The 18,245-nt window shown below is 41.4% G+C and overlaps 1 protein-coding gene across 1 annotated transcript in view; it reads right to left on the bottom strand.

Annotated features, from left to right (window-relative positions):
• The window catches only part of LOC149434826 (serine protease inhibitor A6-like), a 25,753-nt gene extending 13,069 nt beyond the window's left edge, over positions 1 to 12,684 (bottom strand). Inside the window, exons 1-2 of the mRNA XM_089663328.1 lie at positions 12,072 to 12,684; positions 6,138 to 6,408 (exon numbers count right to left, since the gene is read on the bottom strand). Coding sequence (XP_089519454.1) covers positions 6,138 to 6,408; positions 12,072 to 12,684 — 884 coding nt within the window. The remainder of the gene's footprint in view (positions 1 to 6,137; positions 6,409 to 12,071) is intronic.
• Positions 12,685 to 18,245: the final 5,561 nt, after the last annotated feature.

The following is an 18,245-nucleotide window of genomic DNA, read 5'->3' as shown; positions in this document are numbered from 1 at the left end:
ACTGGAAGGGGGGAAAGTGTCCGGACTGGAATGGGGGGAAAGTGTCCAGACTGGAAGGGGGGGAAAGTGTCCGGACTGGAAGGGGAGGAAAGTGTCCGGACTGGAAGGGGAGGAAAGTGTCCGGACTGGAAGGGGGGGAAAGTGTCCGGACTGGAAGGGGGGGAAAGTGTCCGGACTGGAAGAGGGGGAAAGTGTCCGGACTGGAAGGGGGTGAAAGTGTCCGGACTGGAAGGGGGGAAAGTGTCCGGACTGGAAGGGGGTGAAAGTGTCCGGACTGGAAGGGGGGTGAAAGTGTCCGGACTGGAAGGGGGTGAAAGCATCCGGACTGGAAGGGGGGGAAAGCGTCCGGACTGGAAGGGGGGGAAAGCGTCCGGACTGGAAGGGGGGGAAAGTGTCCGGACTGGAAGGGGGTGAAAAAATCGGAAGAATATATTTTTAAAAAATACACATATTTATACTGTATATCGGGGTAAAATGTTGGCACATGATTTCCTCTTGTAAAGGAGTAAAAGCAGAATTACTAGAAGTTCAACGAGCAAAAGAGAAAAAGGACGATTCCTGAACATCACAGCATGATCACCTAGCTAAGCCCGGTGCACATGGGCCGAATATCATCCGAGCTGAACCAAAAAAAAGACTTACGGTGTGAACCAGGCTGGAGGTTCAGAAATCACATCATGATATCTTGTGATGAATTCACATTGTAGTTCTTTAAACCTTGTCTTCATCTCCTTTAGGAATAAACCCCAATGTGCGCATATACATTGCAAAACACTGAAGGCTTGCAATGCATCTTGGGAAAAGTGTACCTTATGGTGCTGAGGGATTGGCCAGAATGGAGGCTGAGACCATTCCTTGGCATTGGACTCCTGGGGTTGGTTGAGCAGCGCCCATCTCTTCAGGTGCATCTTGGGAAACACTCAGTTGTGATGTGTTACAAAGTCAGAGATGTCACATACAATAATACAACTGCTGAATCCGTGTTAGACACCATTAACTATTGTAGGGCAATGAACATGCTACACCCCCCCCAAAAAACATCATCATAGTACACAGGACATCTGTTTCCTTCTGCCCTACTTCTGCAACCCCTCTCTGATCTGAATAATCAAAGCCGAGAGTTGCTGTGTACACAGAGCAGATCTAGCAGTGACCACTGTGGAAAAAAAGCTGCCTGACTCTGTTTATCAACATAGTTCAGACTCCAGATAGACACAAAGTAACATTGTTTATAAACATCGATCAGACGGGAGACGGAGAGATACAAAGTAACATTGTTTATAAACATCGATCAGACGGGAGACAGAGAGATACAAAGTAACATTGTTTATAAACATCGATCAGACGGGAGACAGAGAGATACAAAGTAACATTGTTTATAAAGATCGATCAGACGGGAGATAGAGAGATACAAAGTAACATTGTTTATAAACATCGATCAAACGGGAGATAGAGAGATACAAAGTAACATTGTTTATAAACATCGATCAGACGGGAGATGGAGAGATACAAAGTAACATTGTTTATAAACATCGATCAGACGGGAGACAGAGAGATACAAAGTAACATTGTTTATAAACATCGATCAGACGGGAGACAGAGAGATACAAAGTAACATTGTTTATAAACATCGATCAGACGGGAGATAGAGAGATACAAAGTAACATTGTTTATAAACATCGATCAGACGGGAGATAGAGAGATACAAAGTAACATTGTTTATAAACATCGATCAGACGGGAGATGGAGGGATACAAAGTAACATTGTTTATAAGCATCGATCAGATGGGAGATAGAGAGATACAAAGTAACATTGTTTATATACATCAATCAGATGGGGGATAGAGAGATACAAAGTAACATTATTTATAAAATTGATCAGACGGGAGATAGAGATACAAAGTAACATTGTTTATAAACATCGATCAGAAGGGAGATGGAGAGATACAAAGTAACATTGTTTATAAAAATCGATCAGACGGGAGATGGAGAGATACAAAGTAACATTGTTTATAAACATCGATCAGACGGGAGATAGAGAGATACAAAGTAACATTGTTTATAAACATCGATCAGACAGGAGATAGAGAGATACAAAATAACATTGTTTATAAACATCGATCAGACGGGAGATAGAGAGATACAAAGTAACATTGTTTATAAAAATCGATCAGACGGGAGATGGAGAGATACAAAGTAACATTGTTTATAAACATCGATCAGACAGGAGAAAGGGAGATACAAACACTGTAGCTGTTCAGTTTGAAATGGAGAGATAGATCGTTACTTTGAATCTTCTTATTCTTCTTATAACTGGCTCACTACCCGGGAGGAAGTCTATTCCAAGCATCAGCTACTCTCTCTGTAAAATAATATTTTCTAAGACTAGTTTTAAACTTTCTTCCTGTTAGTATTCTGAATCTTAGCTCCATATTGAAGATCCTGCCCCCTTGAGCCTCATTCCCCCCTTGATGTATTTAAAGGTTTCAGTTCTGTCTCCCCTTTCCCTTCTTTCCTCCAGACTGTACATAAAAGTTCTCACAGTCTTTCCTGGTAAAGATTTATCCCCCAGACTTTTCACCATTTTTGTCACCCATCTCTGGCCTTGTTCTATGTTATCAATTCCTTTTTATAAGTGAGATCTCTAGAACTGGACCCAGTGTTCTAAATGGGGTCTAACTATAGATCTATACAGAAAAATCAGGACCTCCTTCCTCTTGCTGGTGACCCCTCTAGTGATATAAGTATCTATATAGAGGAATCAGGACCTCCTTCCTCCTGCCGGTGACCCCTCTAGTGATATAAGTATCTATATAGAGGAATCGGGACCTCCTTCCTCCTGCCGGTGACCCCTCTAGTGATAGGATCTATATAGAGGAATCGGGACCTCCTTCCTCTTGCTGGTGACCCCTCTAGTGATATAAGTATCTATATAGAGGAATCGGGACCTCCTTCCTCCTGCCGGTGACCCCTCTAGTGATATAAAGGTCTATATAGAGGAATCAGGACCTCCTTCCTCCCGCCGGTGACCCCTCTAGTGATATAAAGATCTATATAGAGGAATCGGGACCTCCTTCCTCCTGCCGGTGACCCCTCTAGTGATATAAAGATCTTTATAGAGGAATCGGGACCTCCTTCCTCCTGCCGGTGACCCTTCTAGTGATATAAAGATCTATATAGGGGAATCGGGACCTCCTTCCTCCTGCTGGTAACCCCTCGAATTATATAAAGATCTATATAGAGGAATCAGGACCTCCTTCCTCCTGCCATTGACAGTCTGTCACATGGTGTCACGACCTGGGAAACACTAATATGTATTATGCAGTCATTAGATTAGGAGGATTAAACAGAACCAGCGTCTCCTTATATCAGGTGTCCCCATCACAGTTCCCCTTTACATTAGGGTTCCCATTAGAGTGCCTCATTTCATCAGATGTCTCCATCAGAGTGCCCCCTTACATCAATTGTCCCCATCAGAGTACCCTCTTACATCAATTGTCTCAATCAGAGTGCCCCCCCCGTACATCAATTGTCCCCATCAGAGTACCCTCTTACATCAATTTTCCAAATCAGAGTGCCCCCCGCACATCAATTTTCCCAAACAGAGTATCCCCTTATATACAGTATGATCAGATATCCCCATCAGAGTGCCCCCTTACATCAATTGTCCCCATCACAGTGCCCCCCGTACATTAATTGTCCCAGTCAGAGTACCTCCTATATATGATCAGTTATCCCCATCAGAGTGCTCCCTTGCATAAGGTGTCCCAATCAGAGTGCCCCCTTAAATCAATTGTCCCCGTCAGAGTGCCCCCTCACAACAATTGTCCCAATCAGAGTACCCCCTTATATATGATCAGTTATTCCCATCAGAGTGCTCCCTTGCATAAGATGTCCCCATCACAGTGCCCCCTTACATCAATTTTCCCAATCAGAGTGCCCTCTTACATCAACTGTCTGTATCAGACTGGCTCATGGATCAGTGGATGCACTCTCAGAAACCTGGGGGGGAACAACTGCAATCTGGGGGAGCACAGCCCACCCCAGCACCCCCCTAGATCAGGCCCAGCAGTGCACTCAGGCCTTGCTAAGAGCTTGTTCATGGATCCACCTGGGCAACCAGCTGCACCCAACCTCCTTGTGCAAAGGGGGTAATCCCCAGGGACCCGCAAGTCACTGCTTTTGTACTAGACTGCATTGTACTGTACAGTTTATGTCGGTTATTCTTCCCCAAGCGTAATTCTATACAAATCAGTTCTTCAATGCTGTACTGCCACTTGGTATCATGAGTGGGAACTGCTCCCAGGCAGCCCTGTTACTGCAATCATTTCACTGCCTGTTATATACAGTTCTGTGCTAATGGGACCCCGCTTTGCCCTCCCATTATTACCAATTTATCTTGCATTGCTGTTTGTATGATTGTAACAGAACCGACCCCAGACTGCACTTGGGTACTTCCGTTAGAATACCGCTTCCCCGTCCGAACACCGACCACAGACACCACCGCTGACCATACAGGACCAGACGACAGCAATCTGTCCGAACACCGACCACTGACACCACAGCTGACCATACAAGACTAGACGACACCAATCTGTCCGAACACCGACCACGGACACCACAGCTGACCATACAAGACTAGACGACACCAATCTGTCCGAACACTGACCACCGACACCACCGCTGACCATACAAGACTAGACGACACCAATCTGTCCGAACACCGACCACAGACACCACAGCTGACCATACAAGACTAGACGACACCAATCTGTCCGAACACCGACCACGGACCCCACCGCTGACCATACAAGACCAGACGACACCAATCTGTCTGAACACCGACCACGGACCCCACCGCTGACCATACAAGACCAGACGACACCAATCTGTCCGAACACCGACCACGGACCCCACCGTTGACAATACAAGACCAGACGACACCAATCTGTCCGAACACCGACCACAGACACCACCGCTGACCATACAAGACTAGACGACACCAATCTGTCCGAACACCGACCACTGACACCACTGCTGACCATACAGGACTAGGCAACACCAATCTGTCCGAACACCGGCCACGGACCCCACCGCTGACCATACAGGACTAGACGACACCAATCTGTCCGAACGCCGACCACAGACACCACCGCTGACCATACAAGACCAGACTACACCAATCTGTCTGAACACCGACCACGGACACCACCGCTGATCATACAAGACTAGACACCAATCTGTCCCAACACCGACCACAGACACCACCGCTGACCATACAAGACTAGACGACACCAATCTGTCCGAACACCGACCACAGACACCACCGCTGACCATACAGGACTAGATGACACCAGTCTGTCCGACACCGACCACTGACACCACCGCTGACTATACAAGACTAGACGACACCAATCTGTCCGAACACAGACCACGGACCCCACCGCTGACCATACAAGACTAGACGACACCAATCTGTCCGAACACCGACCACAGACCCCACCGCTGACCATACAAGACTAGACGACACCAATCTGTCCGAACACCGACCACAGACACCACCGCTGACCATACAAGACTAGACGACACCAGTCATGAAGTAAACCAGGAGGTAGACTAGTTTATTTTAACACAGATACAAGATATATACACTCAAGAGACAAATCCCCCCTCCCTGCATAATGTCACAATGTGTGGCAATCTCCATTTAGTAACAAGAAACACACAGCTATTCAAACTTCACACCAGCAGACAGTCCCATCAGGAGGGAGGGCTGCTGGAGACACCCCCCCCCACTAAGCTTATACACATAAACACATACATCCCATAATACTTTGCTCCCAAGCAAGACACACAATAGAACAATGCCACACAACACTAAACAATCCACAACCCCCCACCCCACCTATCTCCTATACATGTCTACACAATATTAGGACAGACCACCCTGTATCCCTAACAGGCACAGGATGACTTACACATAAGAGGGATATGGGGAGCTGAGACAGGGGTCTCCCCACCTCTCCAAAAGGAGCTGTGTTCCATGGACCCCCCACCCAAAGTGACTCCCATCACAATGATCATTTGGCTGACAGGGCTAAAACTGGAATTCTGTTTCTTGCAGCTCTCATGTATACCTGGATTTCATTGAGCGAATGTATTCTTTTATCCTCTGGGGGGTCAGTGATCGTTGCACGTGGTAGAGGTCACCCAGTTGCGGTACGATGAGGATAAGGGATATGTTCCCGGCGTACGGCACTTCCGCCACATCGCATTTCGTCTCCGTGTCCTTGTACGTCTTATACAATCCCTTTTGGCGCATCATTGGCACTAAGACTGTTTTCTCATTCTTCACCGTGAAGTTTCTCTTCTCCGTATTTTCTTTGCGAAATTCCGATCGCCATTTACCTGCGGGAACAAAAGATGATTGCTTTAAAGGTAAACTAGAATTGGTTTGGGATCTATGAATGAAAGGGGGCGGAACTATCAATTGTCTGCCTGTCTTCCATTCATAGATCATGTTTTCTTCATAGAAGCTGTAGGACGGCTTGTATGAATGGAGGAGTGGGGTGGAAAGAAGAGCAGGCTTGGGTGGGCTCTCTTGATGAAAGCATGTGCCATCTAATTGTATTAACCCTCACCAGAATGGACGATTTCAGTGGTGGGGGGCAGGGACACTGGAGGATTTCACTTAAAACAAGAGGAATCAGCACAAGGGACACATCCTACTGACCATATGTTATGTCCCTTGTGCTGATTTTTTTGTTTTGTTTTGTTTCTTTTACTGACACTTAGACATAAAAGTGTTTTGTTATATCTGTTCAATAAGTACAACAAAAACTGTTAATTCTGATGACAATCAAGTGAACTGATAAGGTCCTGTGCTGTCTGCCTCTGCTGCACTGGTATCGGTTAGAATTGCTCCCAGTTCTGAGGACTACATACCCCCTCCCCTGAATTCAGTGAGATGAGGAGAGAGGGTGACAATGCTGCTGCTCCACATAGTATGGCGAGTGTGCATTGTGTGGGGAGGCGCAGCGTGGTGCTTCAGCAGTAATCCGCAACAAGCAACCTAATTGGGGTTTCAACCCTTTCCGACATGGTGCAGTATTCTGCTGGAAGGAGCCATCAGAAGATGGGGACACTGTAGTCAGAAAAGGATGGACATGGTCAGCAACAATACTCATGTAGGCTGAGGGGTTTAAACGATGCTCAATTGGTACTAAGGGGCCCAAAGCGTGCCAAGAAAATCTCCCCCACACCATGACACCACCACCACCAGCCTGAACCATTGATACAAGGCAGGATGGATCCACCACACCATGACACCACCACCAGCCTGAACCATTGATACAAGGCAGGATGGATCCACCACTCCTTGACACCACCACCCCCAGCCTGAACCATTGATACAAGACAGGATGGATCCACCACACCATGATATCACCACCACCAGCCTGAACCGTTGATACAAGGCAGGATGGATCCATGCTTTCATGCTGTTTATGTCAAATTCTGACCCTACCATCTGAATTTCACAGCTGAAATCGAGACTTATCGGACCAGGTAACGTTCTTCCAATCTTCTCTTGTCCATTGTTGGTGAGCCTGTGCAAATTGTAGCCTCCGTTTCCTGTTCTTAGCTGGCAGGAGTGGCACCCGGAGTGGTCTTCTGCTGATGTAGCCCATCTGCTTCAAGGTTGAATGTGTTGTGCGTTCAGAGATGGTATTATGTATACCTTGGGTGTAATGAGTGGTTATTTGAGTTACTGTTGCCTTTCTATAATCTGGAACCAGTCTGCCCATTATCCTCTGACCTCTGACATCAACAAGACATTTTCCTCCACACAACTGCCACTCACTGGATATTTTCTCTTTTTTGGACCATTCTCTGTCAATCCTAGAGATGGTTGTGCATGAAAATCCCAGTAGATCAGCAGTTTTTGAAATACTCAGACCAGCTCGACTGGCACTAACAACCATGGCACATTCAAAGTCACTTAAATCCCCTTTCTTCCCCGTTCTGATGCTTGGCTTGAACTTCATCAAATCATCTTCACAGCATTTAGATGCCCTTAATAAAGTGAGTTGCTGCCATGTGATTGACTACTGAGTGAGTAGCAATTGAGTTACCAAGCAATTGAACAGGTGTACCTAATAAAGTGGCCGGTGAGTGTATTTCCATTGGACACAATGGATATGTCAAGGCCTGCAAGATCGAGAAAACATCCAGTGAGCACATCTAAGTTGGCTAATAACTAGTAAAGTCTTTCCATGTCCATATCTGATCCCAAGATGTGCATGATCCTTTTGGCTACACGTTTACATTTATACTCTGAGCTGACACCCTCAGGGAATAGCTGTAGAGTTATTCGTGGACCAACCAGTTTCACACAATTTTCGTCTCGCATCAAAAGGTAACCAAGGGCATCAAAATAGAAAACGTGGGAAATCATTCTACTTTCCTCTATACTTGTAGAAAAGGTTGTGTTTAGACGTTATGCCACCAAAGGCAATCTTGAGTGATAATGTCCTTTCATACAAGCTCTGCATGTGACTATTTCAGCTGAACCTAATGATACAGTAGGTATATTATTATTATTATTATTATACAGGATTTATATTATTATTATTATACAGGATTTATGGCGCCAACAGTGTGCTCAGCGCTTTACAATATAAAGGGAGACAATACAGCAGCAATACAGTTCAATACAAGAGGGATAGGAGGGCCCTGATCCTGGGAGCTTACAATCTAAGAGGAAGGGGCTGGAGGTACAAAAGGTAGTAACTGTGGGGGGATGGACTGGTAGGAGGAGTAGAAGATTCCATTATTAGCTGAGGGCAGGATAGGCTTCCCTGAAGAGAGAGGTTTTCAGAGATCGCATAAAAGTGAGCAGAGTAGGCGATAGTCTGATAAATTTGGGTAGAGGGTTCCAGAGGATAGGGGAAGCTCTGGAGAAGTCCTGGAGATGAGCATGGGAGGAGGAGACAAGGGAGCTAGAGAGCAGGAGGTCGTGCGAGGAGCGGAGAGGACGGTTTGGGTGATATTTGGAGACAAGATTTGTGATGTAATTTGCAGAAGATACAAAAGAAACACAAATCCGGCTTTTTGGGGGCAGAGTTATAAATGGCTTTACAGTTGTGGCCAAAATTATTCAACCCCCAATGCTGTAAAGGGGTTTAGGGACTATAGTGTACATTTGGAATTGTATTCAGAATCAAATCCTACAAGGACGTTGTAACTACCCAAATGCAACTAAAATGACATCAATTGTTTATGTAATACAGTAGTAAATGGTTCTTATGTGGTTTCTTCATTGCCACAATTATTCAACCCCTTAAAGACTACCACTCTGAAGAACAGAGGTTCATACAGGTGCTTTCCATCAGGTATTGAAAACACCTGTGGATGTCACCGAGCAGCAATCAAGCATAATAAGCACCAATTAGGCAGCTTTAAAATGACTGTGATACTCAGCTCCTTCTAGACATTTACTGGTGTGGTTACAAACATGGTGAAGGCAAGAGAATGGTCCAGGAAGACAAGAGAAGAGGTGATTTCTCTTCACAGGAAGGGCAATGGCTATAAGAAGATTGCAAAGATGTTAAACATACCAAGAGACACCTTAGGAAGCATCATTCGCAAATTCAAGGCAAAGGGCACTGTTGAAACGCTACCTGGTCGTGGCAGAAAGAAGATGCTGACTTCGACTGCTGTGCGCTACCTGAAGCGTAGAGTGGAGAGAAGTCCCCGTGTGACTGCTGAGGAACTGAGAAAAGATTTGTCAGATGTGGGTACAGAAGTTTCAGCCCAGACAATAAGACGCACACTGCGTAATGAAGGCCTCCGTGCCAGAACTCCCAGGCGTACCCCCTTGCTGTCTCCAAAGAATAAGAAGAGTCGACTGCAGTATGCCAAAAGCCATGTGGACAAACCACAAAAGTTGTGGGATAGTGTTCTGTGGACTGATGAAACAAAATTAGAACTGTTTGGGCCCATGGATCAACGCTATGTTTGGAGGAGGAAGAACAAGGCCTATGATGAAAAGAACACCTTGCCTACTGTGAAGCATGGTGGAGGGTCAATCATGCTTTGGGGCTGTTTTGCTTCTGCAGGTACAGGGAAGCTTCAGCGTGTGCAAGGTACCATGAATTCTCTTCAGTACCAGGAGATATTGGATGGAAACGTGATGCAGTCCGTCACACACCTGAGGCTTGGGAGACGTTGGACCTTTCAACAGGACAATGATCCCAAGCATACCTCCAAGTCCACTAGAGCATGGTTGCAGAGGAAAGGCTGGAACATTTTGGAGTGGCCATCGCAGTCACCAGACTTAAATCCGATTGAGAACCTCTGGTGGGACTTAAAGAAAGCAGTTGCAGTGCGCAAGCCTAAGAATGTGACTGAACTGGAGGCCTTTGCCCATGAAGAATGGGCGAAGATACCCGTAGATCGCTGCAAGACACTTGTGTCAAGCTATGCTTCACGTTTAAAAGCTGTTATAACTGTAAAAGGATGCTGTACTAAGTACTAAGATTGAATGTCACTTGGGGGTTGAATAAAACTGATAATGCTGTGAGCACAGAAAAGACATTTGTGGTTATTTCATTATAACTGTTATGTTATATTTGTCTGACCTACAAGTGCCTCTTTAATGTAAATGTAAGCAAGATGACTGAATGATCAAAAGCAATGTCAAACTGGCCAAAACACTCAATTTCAGTGGGGGTTGAATAATTTTGGCCACAACTGTATATATTATTGTTAATGTTTTGAATTGTATCCGTTGGGCAATGGGAAGCCAGTGGAGGGATTGGCAGAGAGGGGTGGAAGACAGTGGAGGGATTGGCAGAGAGGGGTGGAAGATAGTGAGTGGAGACCAGTGGAGGGATTGGCAGAGAGGGGTGGAGGACAGTGGAGGGATTGGCAGAGAGGGATGGAGGACACTGAATGGAAGCCAGTGGAGGGATTGGCAGAGAGGGGTGGAGGACACTGAATGGATGCCAGTGGAGGGATTGGCAGAGAGGGGTGGAGGACACTGAATGGATGCCAGTGGAGGGATTGGCAGAGAGGGATGGAGGACACTGAATGGATGCCAGTGGAGGGATTGGCAGAGAGGGGTGGAGGACACTGAATGGATGCTAGTGGAGGGATTGACAGAGAGGGGTGGAGGACACTGAATGGATGCCAGTGGAGGGGTGGAGGACACTGAATGGAGGCCAGTGGAGGGATTGGCAGAGAGGGGTGGAGGACACTGAATGGAGTCCAGCGAAGGGATTGGCAGAGAGGGGTGGAGGACACTGAATGGAGGCCAGTGGAGGGATTGGCAGAGAGGGGTGGACAGGGGTGGACTGACAACTCATGGGGCCCCCGGGCAATAGGGGATCATGGGGCCCCTGTGTCCTTGCCCAAACTCAAAAAAGCCCATGAAAAAGGTACCAGGGGCATCTCATGGGGCCCCCTACTGACCCCGGGCCCTCGTGCAGTGTCCGAGTTTCCAAATGGTCAGTCCGCCCCTGGGGGTGGAAGATATGGAACAATTAGTAAGGTGGATGAGTCTGGCAGCAGCATTCATGATAGACTGAAGAGGGGATAGCCTGCGATGAGGTCGGCCAATGAGGGAGTTACAATAGTCAATAGGTATACTATAGAAGGCAGTATGCAGTCTGAATAATAAGCAGATCCACCTTTTACCCGTATCTACCACCAAAAAAAGAGAAAGGAGAGATGGTTTCATGTCATGAAGAGCCTGTTGACTCTTCTCAGCATTCCCTGCACCTCCCTTCCCCTATAATTCTCTCTTGCTAAATTTAGCCGCAAATGTTCTGAGGTGGACAGATGATGCAAACAACATAGATTAAAAAAAAGAAAATCTAAATTTGTAAATTTTAGGTCTAGTGCTGCCTCCTTGCTTGGAGACCTAGGACTGGCCTACAAGTGCCTTATAGTAAATACAACCCTTTTATGATATTCTCTTGAAAACGTTAGTCCTTGTTATTGTCCGTAGTTTTGTCAATTCTCCTGCCCCAAAATCTATTTTTTTCTAGTCAACAGCAAAATGGACTTACCCTGAAAGACTGCATAATCTAGAAGAATCATCAATGTTTTGGGATCCAAGTTATCGACCGTATGTTGTATCTTATTGTCTGTTCTGTTCCTCACAACCTCATTGATTGTTTCCTCAGCATTCTGAGGGTCACTGAAGCTGATGGTCTGAATAGAGGCGTTGTAGTACCAAGCCACATTCTGTTGGTATTCTGGTAGAATTTTTGCCGACGAGTCTATGAAGATCTCATTACCGAGCTTGAATTCTACATCTTTGGTTTGCTGACTTAACACTTTGAGGAGCTTTTTGTTAGCATTATGCAGCTCCTCGTCTGTCATGGTGTCATTCAGTCCTAAGGCAAAGAGAATTTCCTTGTGAGTTTTGGATTGGGCGCCGAGAGCCAGCATGGAGAGGGTTGTGTAGATGCTGATCGGTGAAATAAATAGGTTTGGTGGGGGTCTTAATGTTGGTGCTGATATGTGTTGATAAATCCTCACAGCAAAGTCCATTTGAGATTTAGATACCTCTGACACCAGCCATTCAAAGCAAAGGTTGTAGTTGTGTCCTTGATTTGGTTTGCAAGGGCCCGTTGCAAGGACCAACGAGAAGAACAACTGGAGAAGAAGAATCTTCATTTTTCTTTGACACCAATTTATCACCTGTGTAAAATAAAATACATGTTTTAGAGCTTTTACCAGTAAACTCCTAATGGGATCCTTCGGACATCTTGCCAATAATCCTCTATATCCTTTGTTATGAAAGGGTCTACAGCTTACCTTCTAAAGGGGTCCAAAGCCCAGGTTCAAAGATGCATTCTTGCTGCTTATCACTTGGGCAAAGGTAACTGATAAGGGGGCTTTTGAAACCCTTACAAGTTTCCTTTCATATCCTATGCTTTATAAGGCCTGATGTGTGTGGTAGCACTGGGCTGATAGAAGTAAATGTTGGTTCTGATGGATCTACTGTATAGTGATTTTTCTTTAGAAGAAACAGATCCATGGTTGAAATGTAGTACAGGTGGACCCTTTTCTGGTCCTAGGCTGTCAAGTCTCTGATAGTGACAAAGGAAGTCCTTGCAAGACTGTCAGGGCTGCCAATACGGGGGTACAGAGGGGCATCCTGTACAGGGCCTGGGCCCCATCAATTCAGCAATGGGGACCAAGCAGCTGACAAGCAGGGGGAATCAGATCTTGGACTGGAGAGGAGGATTGGTGTGGTGGGGGGGCAATTACTAGAATTAATCCCACTTTATGGCTCTCCCTGCAGTAACAGAATGTAGGTTTCTCCTCTTCTCCCTCCTGCCAGCTTTCAGCAGCTGCAGGATTCCACTAATTGACCCCCCCAGCACACCGATCAGCCTCCCTGTTATGTATACAATCCCTTTGTCACTGCTGCCCAGGCCCCACCCCCTGTGTTCCCCTGTCCCTCGCAGTATTGCCAGATTTTCTTCCTTCTTTCAGCTGCTGCAGGGAGCAACTACATGGGGATCAGTTCCAGTAAATGCACCCTCTGCCACAACGATCACGCCACCTTGTCCTGTGCACAATCTCTTTCCCCATGCTGTCAGCCCCCCCACCCGTGTGCCCCTGTCTCCCACAGTATTGCCAGCTTTTCTTCTTGCTTTCAGCTGCTGCAGGGAGGAACTACATGGGGATCGGTTCCAATAAATGCACCCTCTGCCACAACAGTCACCCCCCTCTTGTCCTGTCCACAATCTCTTTCCCCCTGCTATCAGCCCCCCTCCGTGTGCCCCTGTCCACCACAGTATTGCCAGATTTTCTTCCTGCTTTCAGCTGCTGCAGGGAGGAACTACATGAGGATCGGTTCCAGCAAATGCACAATGCACCCTCTGCCACAAGGATCAACCCCCTTGTCCTCTCCACAATCTCTTTCCCGCTGCTGTCAGGCCCCCCCCCCCCCCGTGAGCCCTTGTACCCCACAGTATTACCTACTTTTTTTTCCTGCTTTTAGCTGCTGCAGGGAAGAACTACATAGGGATCGGTTCCAGTAAATGCATCCTCTGCCACAGCGATCACCCCGCCCTGTCCTGTCCACAATCTCTTTCCCCCAAATAGGGTTTTCTTCCATTCAAAAAAACAGATGTTAACGGATGCGGACATTATTGGATGTAAACAGACGATCATCGGCTAGTCCATAGAAATACATGGAGGTCTATTTTTCATCTGTAAACAGACAGAAGAAAAATGGACATACGGAACGCCTGGGGGAAGGGGGCCTAACACTGGGACAAAGTAATACCCTGGAGAACCGGGTGTGTGCCGATCATCGAGAGTTATAGGCTGGTTAACTGGGCATCTCAGTATTAATTTTGGTAAAATATCTATCAATTATCTATCTATCTATCTATCTATCTATCTATTATCTATCTATCTATTATCTATCTATCTATCTATTATCTATCTATCTATCTATCTATTATCTATCAATCATCTATCTATTATCTATCTATCTATCTATCTATCTATCTATCTATCTATCTATTATCTATCTATCTATCTATCTATCTATCTATCTATCTATCTATCTATCTATTATCTATCTATCTATCTATTATCTATCTATCTTTTATCTATCTATCTATCTATCTATCTATCTATCTATCTATCTATTATTATCTATCTATCTATCTATCTATCTATCTATCTATTATCTATCTATTAATCTATCTATCTATCTATTATCTATCTATCTATCTATCTATCTATCTATCTATCTATCTATCTATCTATTTATTATCTATCTATCTATCTATTATCTATCTATTATCTATCTATCTATCTATCTATCTATCTATCTATCTATCTATCTATCTATCTATCTATCTATTATCTATCTATTATCTATCTATCTATCTATCTATCTATCTATTATCTATCTATCTATCTATCTATCTATCTATCTATCTATCTATCTATTATCTATCCATCTATCTATTATCTATCTATCTATCTATCTATCTATCTATCTATTATCTATCTATCTATCTATTATCTATCTATCTATCTATCTATCTATCTATCTATCTATTATCTATCTATCTATCTATCTATCTATCTATCTATTTATTATCTATCTATCTATTATCTATCTATTATCTATCTATCTATCTATCTATCTATTATCTATCTATCTATCTATCTATTATCTATCTATCTATCTATCTATCTATCTATCTATCTATCTATTATCTATCTATCTATCTATTATCTATCTATCTTTTATCTATCTATCTATCTATCTATCTATCTATCTATCTATCTATCTATTATTATCTATCTATCTATCTATCTATCTATCTATCTATCTATCTATCTATCTATTATCTATCTATTAATCTATCTATCTATCTATTATCTATCTATCTATCTATCTATCTATTTATTATCTATCTATCTATCTATTATCTATCTATTATCTATCTATCTATCTATCTATCTATCTATCTATCTATCTATCTATCTATTATCTATCTATTATCTATCTATCTATCTATCTATCTATTATCTATCTATCTATCTATCTATCTATCTATCTATCTATCTATTATCTATCCATCTATCTATTATCTATCTATCTATCTATCTATCTATTATCTATCTATCTATTATCTATCTATCTATCTATCTATCTATCTATCTATCTATCTATCTATCTATCTATTATCTATCTATCTATCTATCTATCTATTTATTATCTATCTATCTATTATCTATCTATCTATCTATCTATCTATTATCTATCTATCTATCTATCTATCTATCTATCATCTATCTATCTATCTATCTATCTATCTATCTATTATCTATCTATCTATCTATCTATCTATCTATCTATCTATTATCTATCTATCTATCTATCTATCTATCTATCTATCTATCTATCTATTATCTATCTATTATCTATCTATCTACCTATCTATCTATCTATCTATCTATCTATCTATCTATCTATCTATCTATCTATCTATCTATTATCTATCCATCTATCTATTATCTATCTATCTATCTATTATCTATCTATCTATCTATCTATCTATCTATCTATCTATCTATCTATTATCTATCTATCTATCTATCTATCTATCTATCTATCTATTATCTATCTATTATCTATCTATCTATCTATCTATCTATCTATCTATTATCTATCTATCTATCTATCTATCTATCTATTATCTATCTATCTATCTATTATCTATCTATCTATCTATCTATCTATCTATCTATTATCTATCTATTATCTATCTATCTTTTATCTATCTATCTATCTATCTATCTATCTATCTATCTATCTATCTATCTATCTATTATTATCTATCTATCTATCTATCTATCTATCTATCTATCTATTATCTATCTATTAATCTATCTATCTATCTATTATCTATCTATCTATCTATCTATCTATCTATCTATCTATTTATTATCTATCTATCTATCTATTATCTATCTATTATCTATCTATCTATCTATCTATCTATCTATCTATCTATCTATCTATTATCTATCTATTATCTATCTATCTATCTATCTATCTATCTATCTATCTATCTATCTATCTATCTATCTATCTATCTATTATCTATCTATCTATCTATCTATCTATTATCTATCCATCTATCTATTATCTATCTATCTATCTATCTATCTATCTATCTATCTATCTATTATCTATCTATCTATTATCTATCTATCTATCTATCTATCTATCTATCTATCTATCTATCTATCTATCTATTATCTATCTATCTATCTATCTATCTATCTATCTATTTATTATCTATCTATCTATTATCTATCTATTATCTATCTATCTATCTATTATCTATCTATCTATCTATCTATTATCTATCTATCTATCTATCTATCTATCTATCCATCTATCTATTATCTATCTATCTATCTATCTATCTATCTATCTATCTATCTATCTATCTATCATCTATCTATCTATCTATCTATCTATCTATCTATCTATTATCTATCTATCTATCTATCTATCTATTATCTATCTATCTATCTATCTATCTATTATCTATCTATCTATCTATTATCTATCTATTATCTATCTATTATCTATCTATCTATCTATCTATCTATCTATCTATCTATCTATTATCTATTATCTATCTATTATCTATCTATCTACCTATCTATCTATCTATCTATCTATCTATCTATCTATCTATTATCTATCCATCTATCTATTATCTATCTATCTATTATCTATCTATCTATCTATCTATCTATCTATCTATCTATCTATTATCTATCTATCTATCTATCTATCTATCTATCTATTATCTATCTATTATCTATCTATCTATCTATCTATCTATCTATCTATCTATTATCTATCTATCTATCTATCTATCTATCTATCTATCTATCTATCTATTATCTATCTATCTATCTATCTATCTATCTATCTATCTATCTATTATCTATCCATCTATCTATTATCTATCCATCTATCTATTATCTATCTATCTATCTATCTATCTATTATCTATCTATCTATTATCTATCTATCTATCTATCTATCTATCTATTATCTATCTATCTATCTATCTATCTATTATCTATCTATTATCTATCTATCTATCTATTATCTATCTATCTATCTATTATCTATCTATCTATCTATTATCTATCCATCTATCTATTATCTATCTATCTATCTATCTATCTATCTATCTATCTATCTATCTATTATCTATCTATCTATCTATCTATCTATCTATCTATCTATTATCTATCCATCTATCTATTATCTATCTATCTATCTATCTATCTATTATCTATCTATCTATTATCTATCTATCTATCTATCTATCTATCTATCTATCTATTATCTATCTATCTATCTATCTATCTATCTATCTATCTATCTATTATCTATCTATTATCTATCTATCTATCTATTATCTATCTATCTATCTATTATCTATCCATCTATCTATTATCTATCTATCTATCTATCTATCTATCTATCTATCTATCTATTATCTATCTATCTATCTATCTATCTATCTATCTATTATCTATCTATTATCTATCTATCTATCTATCTATCTATCTATCTATTATCTATCTATTATCTATCTATCTATCTATCTATTATCTATTATCTATCTATCTATCTATCTATCTATCTATCTATTATCTATCTATCT

Source organism: Staurois parvus, unplaced genomic scaffold (genome assembly GCF_062004578.1).
Source record: "Staurois parvus isolate SC_StPar_1 unplaced genomic scaffold, SC_StPar_1.0 ptg001665l, whole genome shotgun sequence".
In the NCBI taxonomy this organism is placed as follows: Eukaryota; Metazoa; Chordata; class Amphibia; order Anura; family Ranidae; genus Staurois; species Staurois parvus.
The sequence above is the reverse complement of the archived record's forward strand: the minus strand, read 5'-3'. Positions and strand labels throughout refer to the sequence as shown.